General features: G+C 44.9%; 1 protein-coding gene across 1 annotated transcript in view; it reads right to left on the bottom strand.

The window, feature by feature from the left end:
- Positions 1–1,338: 1,338 nt before the first annotated feature.
- Positions 1,339–10,289, bottom strand: part of GPD1L (glycerol-3-phosphate dehydrogenase 1 like) — a 55,436-nt gene continuing 46,485 nt past the window's right edge. The window contains exon 8 of the mRNA XM_039249835.1: positions 1,339–4,128. Within this exon, the coding sequence (XP_039105766.1) occupies positions 4,032–4,128 (97 nt within the window). The 3' untranslated portion in view covers positions 1,339–4,031. The remainder of the gene's footprint in view (positions 4,129–10,289) is intronic.

Below are 10,289 nucleotides of genomic sequence, written 5' to 3'. Positions count from 1 at the left end.
TATGGAATTTGTCTTTTGTCTGACTTATTTCACTTAGTATAATATCCTCTGGTTCCATCCATGTTGTTTCAAATGGTAGGATGAGATCTCAGAAGGATGAGATCCTTCTTTATGGCTGAGTAATATGCCATTAACATACATATACACAAGTACACATTATATATGTATATATACACACATACATATATACATACATACATACACATCTTCTTTATCCATTCATCTCTCAGTGGACCCCTGGGTTGCTTCCATATCTTGGCTGTTGTAAACAAGGGTGTAATAAACACAGGGGTGCATGTGTGTTTTCAAATTAGTGTTTTCATTTTTGGAGGGTGAATACTCAGTAGTGGAATTTTTGGAACATATGGTAACTCTTATTTTTAATTTTTGAGGAACCTCTGTCGCTCCTCAAAACCCATTCACAGTGGCTGTACCAGTTTACATTCCCACCAACAGTGCATGAGGGTTCCCTTTTCTCCACACCTGGGAGAAAATAATTATTTTGTAATTATTTTACAGTTTTTAAAGTGCATATGCAGCGAGCCTTATTTATGGGAAGTCTATGCAGCTGGGATCCAGAGTGGATGTTTGTACTGGTTTGGGGTTCGGTTCTGCCAGTGATCTACTGGCATGACTAACTCATGTTCCAGGTTTTTTTCTCTTTTTGCTTGTGGTTTCCTGGGTATCAGAATTCAAACCCAAAACCTGTTTGCGGTGTCAGACTCACGATTATAAGTTTTCACCAGGGACATTTCCCTCCACTGGGAACACCTTCCTTATTTCTGCCTACACATGGGTTTTCTTAGCCAGTTTCTACCCCTGATGGTGTAGCCCATGGAAGGCTCTATTTCTAGCATTAAGCTTTAGAACTCTAACCCTTCAATAATGAGGAGCACCCCCACTCCTTCCCCTGGAAGGCACCGAGCCACCTTACTGCTCTAGCTGTCTGTCTTTAATGATCTCAGCCTTCTGGGGATTTCCCTCACATTCTAGTGAGATCAGCCCTGCGTATAAAAGGGACATTGGTTATATGTTCCTAGCTTTTGTAGGTATTTGAGGCGGTGGGAGTGGGGGGTTAAACAGTATTAGCCCACTGTACGGCTAGAACGCCTCCATCCTACAATTATGATTACATAAAAATATCACCAAGCAATGAGCAGGAACAAAGGCAAATGGAAACAGATGTGTCTGAGGAGATTAGAGACGAGAAATTTCTTTTAAAAATCACCTTTTTATTATTGTTAACGCAACACAATTCAGGAAAAAAAAAAGACCCAACCTAAATAAATAACACTCTTAACTAAGCCAATTTTTGAAAAAAATGGCCAGTAGCATGGGTTTGGGGCATTAAAATGTTTATTAAATCAAGCTTTTACATTATATCCACCTACAGTATGTAAACAGATACAGTACGCACGTAAGTAAAAGGCTCTTGGATTAGAAGTGGTGGAAAAAATGAAAGATCCCTTTGCACACGGGTGCCTCATTCCTCCGTGGGCCGATGCCATGGGGCCAGGTTTTAGTTACGAGCTGAATGAAAAACCAGGAGTTTATCTGAACTCCAACCTGATCGGATGGATTTCAAGACAGAGATTTGTTCCACATTATAGTAGGCTGGATTATAGCAAGGCAACAGTGTAGTTTTTACATTCACAGATTGGCTAGACTAGTACAAATTAAGCTTTTCTTCTAGATGTCTCCCTCCCTATTACCATAATTAGTAAGAAATGAGAATTAAAATCAATGATGGACCACAGGTGGTTACAAAAATAGATAACTCGTAGAGTAATAAATATCTACAGTTAGCAGAGCACAAACTTACAAATTTGTCTTTTTCCGTCATGTGCAGGATAGTGTAAGTATGTTCAAGAGGTAAGGTCAGCAGACTTCAGATTGGTGAGAGAACATTCGTAAAGAAAAAACTATCAAGTACAAAACCCAGATTAGGAAGCTTGAATGCAGATGAGAATATATGTAAGATAAGACCCTAACCCCTCACGTCTAATTAGCTTACTTAATAGACACCACAATTAGCTTACAGCCCTTTACATATCTTAAAAAGTAATTCTTTGTTACCTATATACAAATTTTAAAAAAGACTAATTATGAGATAAGCAAAATTTGATTAACTTAACAGTAAAATCAATAAAACGTGTAGATTTTGTGTGCTTTCATATACTGTGTATAGGGATTTAAAATGCCTATGTTTTGGATTGAGTTTTTAAAATTCCCACAAAAATCATTTCAGATATAGAAGGGGAAAAGTCCCAAACCGCAAAAAAAAGTCAAAATCCTACAAAGTGACTGAAAATCCATGAATATGTAAGTGACATTCTTATGTTCCCTTAACACTTACCAAGTGCTGTGTAAGGTAAGTATAATGCTATTCTGAAATCAATCTCATCTAAGAAGACGCAGTGATTCCCATTCTAATTCTAGAATTAAAAGCACTTATTTGACATAATGTGCGTTTCAGCGAGGTCGACACCTACTTGGTTGTACTTGACAGTGTCACCTTAGATAAAGCTTCATCAACATCGAAGAGTCATGGCAGGCCTGAACTGTTAAAGCTCAGAGCTGACAATACCACAGGTGCGTAGTTATTCATCCTAACTTGTGCAGGGAGCGAAGGGTATGCTCAAGCCATCCCCAGGTCACCTCAGCCTAGAGCAGCAGTCCCTTGAAAACTCAGCAAGTTTCTTTGCCAAGAACATCCCCGTGGTCTGATGTGTTTGGGAACTTGCTGGCTCAGAGACGTTCCACTGACACACTGAACACATTCTACACCTTCAAGAGGGGTGTGCAGAGGCATCTTTTCCCAGACACACTTGACCTTGCCAGAGGACACCTGAACAGCCTGTGATGCCAGGACACTCATTTGCTATGGAACATGATTTGAGAAGTGCCAATCTGGGTAGAGTTTCAAAAGTAGTGGTTCTCAACTTGTAGTGAGCATTAGGAAGGCATGGAAGGCAGATTAAAGTATAGATACCTCACCCTGCTTCAGAGGTCTGGAGTGGGACCCAGGACCCGGCATTTCTAAGAGACTCCAAGTGAAGCTGATGGAGTGGGGACCGTGCTCTGAGTGGCATCCATCTAGACAATGCCCCATACAAATGTCAGCGGCTGGAAGCCTCTGGTGGGTTGCGGGGAACACTGGACTTGACTCCCAGCTCCACCCCTTCACGCCAGGCACAGCGACTGCAACTCAAAAGAGGAGTAGGAGGAGCCCCCCTCTTTCAGTGGATCTGAGAAGAGATGTTTGTACAAAGGTCTGCCTAACAAAAAGCATCACATGAGTGTCTTTAATCAGAAGAATGCGTCAGTCACAGCAGGAAAGTCCCTGATGCATTTTCTGCCTTCCGCCACTGCCTAGCCTTTATGAAAGCACGTTCTGGCAGCTGACGAAGAGAAAAGAGGCTAAAAATGCAGAAAACTGCGGCAAGAGGAAGATATATAAGTGGATCACCTAATTAAAAATATCTAATTGTTAAAAAAAAAAAAAAAGAAAATCAACCCACAATCGAAGTAGTTAACTATGCTGGCTTTGAGATAGAGTTTAAGTTACAGTATGTTGATCTTTGAACACACTCACTCCCCCGTTCTACCATGTTAATGCTGGTTCAGTTTTAACATCAAGATGATGAGGGAAAAAAAATTCCTTCACTCAAATGCATATGGACTCATGGTACAAAATTTAGCTGAGCTAGTTCCCATCTGCAAAGCTACCATGGTGGGAAATTTTCAAAGTAATTTTTAAAAAGGACCTTTAATTTTGGTTCATAGAAACATCCACAGCATGAGAAATGAACACAGACACACACACTCACACGTGTCTAGTTGTTGCCCATCACATCTTAGCCAACAAACTGCATCTCGCAATTCAAAACTAAACAGGTAAAAAGTCATACGCACACCCATGATGGGATTACGGTCAAGCGGACATCATATTGCCAAGTCCCAGTTTCCATCTGAACAAGAAAGACCGATCAGAAAGGCAGCATGGTCCCCCACACACCGCCTGAGCCCCTTTATACGTGCTCTGGATGGCTCTGGAGATAAGACAGCATCTCTTGCACGGGTTTGCCTTCATAGCAGATCTGATACACAGCAGTAAACAACGGGAACCTGGTTGGGGAAAAGAATGTGGAAAGACAAATTAAGCCATCTGGTTTACCTCCCTGAACCAAGTGGTCTTCCTTCTCCTGCCTAACAGATTGCAGACAGGTGTGCTACTTTGGACAACAGAGTGAACACCTTCTATATTCCTCTGCTATTTGGGCAGCAGAGAGCCTCTGCACCGTGACTGGAAGACATCAGTACGACCTAGACTGCCCTCTGCCTACTTGTTTGGAATGGACGGTCTACAGAGAAGTCATGGTCATCCTTGCAAGGGCCATCTGTGGTCATTTACATGCAGCTCAGGCTCTTGGTCAAGTCTGGAATGAGCCCAAGATTCTGTCACTCCATGAAAAGACGGGAGAATAAATTTTAAATTGCAAGGAGGTACTGCTCTCCCTTCTCCAAAAGGGATGATCCAAGGATAGAGCTGAGGCAGCCCACACTTTAACAGAAATAGTCCAGGCCTGGAGCACTCCTGTAGAAGTCAACGTGGGCACCCACAATTAGCAAAGCACTGATCTCAAGGTGGAAGCTGGGTTGTGAACACAGATATAAATGAAGGTTTGGAATGGCTGTGGGTATAAAGGTTTGTGCTAATGAACCACTGTGAGAAAAGACAGCATTGTCCTAGGGCACAGCTGGCTCAGCAAGTATTTCTTAATTTAATTTTTAAATTATTTCTGAAAGAGAGTGTACATGAGTAGAGGAGGGACAGAGAGGGACAGGGAGAGAGAATCCCAAGCAGGCTCCACGCTGTCAGTGCAGAGCCCAACGTGAGACTCGATCCCACAAACCGGGAGATCATGACCTGAGCTGAAATCAAGAGTCGGATGCTTAAGCAACTGAGCCACCCAGGTGTACCAGTATTTTAAGTTTATTTATTTAAGTAATATTTACCCCCAACATGGAGCTTGAACTCACAACCTCAACATCAAGAGTCACATGCTCTTCCAACTGAGCCAGCCAGGTATCCCTCAGCAAGTATTTTTTTAACAGCAGATATCACTAAGGAAATAACAGTTGATTTCAATGAGGCTTGTAAACATGCACGCACGCATGCACACGCACGCTTACAGCCAAAGTGACCCTGACAGAATCAATAGAGTCTTAAAGGCCATTCTGAAAATTACCTGGCTGGAATCCTATAATGACAACTTAATTTAAGAAGAGCAAACAGCTCTGAGGGGTCAAACATCTATCAACTGACACAGAATGTTACTTTTTTTTTTTGGCATCAAATCTGACTCCATAGCCTATGAGCTCTAGGCAAGTTTCACAACCACACTGACCCTGTTTGCGGTGTAATATGGGGCTGGACCTGTTATACTGAGTGACTTCTGTGTAACGTGCACAGTGCATGTGGTGTGTACACAGTAAGTGACAGCTTACACACACAGCCACAAGACGGCCCCTGGGTCCCAGCAAGCTCCTGAAGTCCAGAGCCCCAGTCTCTTGTGTTTACCTCTGCAACCTCCGTGCATGGGGTGGGGTAGGGGGGTCAGGTGCTCAGTGTGTTTGTTGAATTAACTACTGCGAATGGGAGTTAGAGCCTGCAGATTTTCGCCCCTTTTTCTCTCCATGGCTTAGCTTTCCTGTCCCTATGATGGGAAGCTGTGCGTCCCCAAAGCAGGGGGGCAGGTGATGAGTGGCCACCCAAAGCCATTCCCAACCCCCTTCTCTCTTTACCAACGTTGCAAATAGCCCGATGCTCACTTTCCCAGCCTTTCTTTGTCCTACAATTGGTCAATGAAGCAATGTCTGGTCAGCAAGACAGGACCCACTGTGGAGGTCTTCCGGAGAAGGCCCTCCTCCCCTTGAGAGGCACTGGGGGAGCAGGCTGCGCCCTGAGACTGCACCTGCTGCATGTCTCTGAGTGCGGCTGTGTGAGTGTGTGAGGCACGGAGCGGCCACCACCATCCTGAGGGTTTGAGGGAAGACCAACGGGATCACCGAGAGTCTGCGCTTCTTCTTTTTTTTAATTTAAACCCGAGTCAGTTAACATAGAGTGTAATAATGGTTTCAGGAGTAGAATCCAGCAATTCGTCACATACCTACGACACCCAGCGCTCATCCCAGCAAGTACCCTCCTAACGCCAGTCACCCGTCGAGCCCGCCCCCTACCCCCAGCAACCCTCAGTGTGTTCTCTGTATTTAAGAGTCTTTCATGGTTTGTCTCTCTCTCTGTTTTTATCTTATTTTTTCCTTCCTTTCCCCTGTGTTCTGGTTTACTGAGATTCTAAACTTTAAGCACTGTGCCAACACCAGTTATGTACACCTCCAAAATCCTTGTTCTATGAGAAAAAGAGCCCAATTGTTTGAGGCATTTTTTAAAGTTCTTTTTTTTTATGTTTGTTTACTTAGAGAAAGAGAAAGAGAGAGAGCAGGGGAGGGGCAGGAAGAGAGGGAGACACAGAATCCAAAGCAGGCTCCAGGATCTGAGCTGTCAGCACAGAGTCTGATGTGAGGCTCGAACTCACAGACCATGAGATCATGACCTGAGCCAAAGTCAGACACTTAACCGACTGAGCCACCCAGGCGCCCCATGTTCTAAGCATTTTTAACTGGGCATTGCTCTTGCAGCCAAAAGCACTCTCGAGTTTTACAACCAGCACCTTCCAAAATGGATTACGTAGATGGGATGCTAACAAGAGATGTGGAGTATGGGGGGAATTTCTGTGGACAAGTAACTTGCTTAATCCTCACAACCACCTGTGACGTGGATAATAACATTATCCCCATTCCATAGCTAAGGAAAACAAGGCACACTTTCTGACTCTAGAGCCGACATTCAACCTCTAGGCCATACTGACCATCTAAATGCTATTTTCTATAACATAAGATGTTACAAGGCCAATTAGATCCATTTTGGGGACTCTCTAAATGAGGTCAGAGTTGAAAGGAGGGCGAAAGACAATATTTCACAGAAAAAAAATCGACATAAGCCAATCAGTCAGCCATCCCACTAATGCATACTGAGGACTTAAGATGTGTCAGGCTTCAACCAGGTGCAGGCTGTGCGGTGTTATATGTCAGGCCCCGGGGTGCCCGGCTGGCTCAGTCAGAAGAGCATGTGACTCTTGATCTCAGGGGCATCAAGTTCAAACCCACATTGGGTGTAGAGATTACTTATATAAATAAAACTTTAAAAAAAATACAGGGGCACCTGGGTGGCTCAGTCAGTTAAGCACCCGACTTTGGCTCAGGTCATGATCTCAGGGTTTGAGATGTTGAGCCCCCCATTGGGCTCTGTACTGACAGCATGGAGCCTGCACCAGATCCTCTGTTCCTTCCTCTCTCTGCCCCTGCCCCATTTGTGTTCTCTCTCTCTCTCAAAAATAAGTAAAACATTAAAAAAAAGAAAAAATAAATAAGGCCCCTGCCATCAAGGAGCTTACAACACTGTTCTGGGCTGAACTGGGATTCCAGTTCCCAAATTCACTCAACGCAGTCCTGCTCCCCAGCAATGAAGTCAAGCAGGGTTCCTAAGTGTGGGCCCTGAACCAGTATGGTCCTTATGAAAAAAGGAGATTAGGGCTCACACGTGGACAGAGGGAAGACCATGTGAAGACACAGGAGAAGACGGCCATTTACAAACCAAGAAGAGGGGCGCCTGGGAGGCTCAGTCGGTTAAGTGTCTGACTTCAGCTCAGGTCATAACCTCCCGGTCCGTGGATTCGAGTCCTGTGTCGGGCTCTGTGCTGACAGCTCAGAGCCTGGAGCCTGTTTGATTCTGTGTCTCCTTCTCTCTCTATCCCTCCCCTGCTCGGACTCTGTCTCTCTGTCTCTGTCTCTGTCTCTCTCTTCAGCCAAGAAGAGAGGCCTTAGAAGAAGGCACCTGCTGACAGCTGGATCTTACACTTCCAGGCTCCAAAACTGTGAGAAAATACATTTCTGCTGTGTAAGCCTCTGGATCTGTGGGATTTTGTAATAGCAGCCCTCGCAAATGAATATAAACACCTTACACTTGCACATGCTCGTAAAGATGCTGCACAAGGGCATCTAATAAAGCAAAGCTGACAACAGAAGAAAAACCCAGACAACTTTACTATCCATCCAGGGGGACTGATGAAATAAGCTGGTTCTCCCACACAGTGGGATGTTCTGCAGCCATTAAATGAGACGTGTAGGTGCAGATGTGGCATGATCTTTAAGTCGTGGCCTAACGTGAAGAAAAGCCCGGGGCAGAGCCAAACGTGGAGCATGGCACCCATTACAGAAACAGAAGCATACGGGGCACCTGGGTGGCTCAGCCAGTTAAGCGTCCGACTTCGGCTCAGGTCAGGATCTCACAGTTTGTGGGTTTGAGCCCCGCGTCGGGCTCTGTGGTGACAGCCAGCTCAGAGCCTGGAGCCTGTTTCAGATTCTGTGTCTCCCTCTCTCTCTGACCTTCCCCTGCTCACATTGTCTCTCTATCTCTCTCTCAGAAATAAATAAAACATTAAAAAAATAAATTAAAAAAAGGAAGTATGCAAAGATTATTAAAAAAAAAAAGAAATGGAAGCATATGCTAAGAACTCAGAGAATGCCTGTGTCTACTTCTCACTACATGCCTTTTTCCATGATTTGCCTTTCTTTCTTTAACTTTGAGAGAGAGAAAGAGAGAGAGGGAGCCTGTGGGAGCGGTGCAGAGGGAGAGAGAGAATTCTACACGGGCTCCAGGCTCAGCATAGAGTTCAATTTCACAACCCTAGGATCATGACCTGAGCTGAAATTAAGAGTCAGATGGTTTATTATGTGGAGTGACATAAGTCAGTCAGAGAAAGACAGATATCATAGGTTTTCACTCATATGTGGATCTTGAGAAACAGAAGACCGTGGGGAAGGGGAAAAATAGTTACAGAGAGGGAGGGAGGTAAACCATGAGAGACTCTTAAATACAGAGAACAAACTGAGGGTGGATGGGGGGGCAGGGAGAGGGGAAAGTGGGTGATGGGCATGGAGGAAGGCACTTGTTGGGATGAGCACTGGGTGTTATATGGAAGCGATGAATCTTGGGAATCTACCCCCAAAACCAAGAACACACTATACACACTGTTATGTTAGCCAATTTGACAATAAATTATATAAAAATAGAATACAATGAAATTTTAAAAAAGAAAGAAAAAGAAAAAAAGTCAGATGCTGGGGGCGCCTGGGGGGGCTCAGTCGGTTAAGTGTTGGACTCTTGGTTTCCACTCAGGTCATGATCTCACGGTTTGTGGGATCGAGCCCTGTGTCGGGTTCCATGCTGACAGCCTGGAGCCTACTTGGGATTCCGTGTCTCCCTCTCTCTCTCTCTACCCCTCCCTCACTCACACTCTCTCTCTGCCTCTCAAAAATGAATGTTAAAAAAAATTAAAAAAACAAACAAACCTGGAGTCAGCAAGCCACAACCTGAGAAGCCACTCTGCCCTGTGGCCTGTTTTGTACTGCCTGCAAGCTAAGAATGACTCTCACTTGTTTCAAAGGTCGTTAAAAAAAAAAAAAAAAAAAAGAATATACAAAAGAGAGCTATATGCAAGCTGCAAAGACTAAATATTTATTATGTGGTTCCTTCCAGAACAAGTTTGCTGGCCACTGGCGGAAACAAGATGTTCAACCGGGGAAAGTTATTTGCGTCTGGAGGCTATGGATGAAGACTTCCTGGAGGACAGACCCAGGCCACCCCGAATATGGTTAGGACATGGACGTCAAGGAGAGCCATCCAGGCGGGCCAGACGCACACAGAAGTCTGAGAAGGAGCTATCTGGGGCCAAGTGAAGTCTGCTTCGACTGAAGTGGTGGTAGGGGCTCACGGGCCGCACTGTTAGACAGTGCAGCTGGAACACGACAAAGAGGCCCCCCAAACGCCCACCTAAGGACTCCTTCTGGATGCACAGGAGGCCTGTGAATGAGAATACTCAGGGAGGGCCCCATGGCAATCATCAGGTTCACCAGGTCCATTCAGTAGATAATGACAACTGGGACACAGGACAGATAAAATCTGACCCACCCAAGACCACCTGGCCCGGAAGCCACAAGGTGGCCTTAAATGCTGCCCTCTGGCTTGCTGCTCTTTCTGCAGCCATGGAGAAGAGAGGGAGAGAAGGGAAGAGAAGAAGACTCAGGTAGCAATGGCTGCAATGAAAAAGGGAAAAAATCAAGGTAAGAGGTGGTGTCAAGTTCGAAGTGCAGAAGGGAGGCTCGGT

This window comes from Hyaena hyaena, unplaced genomic scaffold, assembly GCF_003009895.1.
Source record: "Hyaena hyaena isolate Hyena2069 unplaced genomic scaffold, ASM300989v1 scaffold_350, whole genome shotgun sequence".
NCBI classification, from domain to species: Eukaryota; Metazoa; Chordata; class Mammalia; order Carnivora; family Hyaenidae; genus Hyaena; species Hyaena hyaena.
The sequence above is the reverse complement of the archived record's forward strand: the minus strand, read 5'-3'. Positions and strand labels throughout refer to the sequence as shown.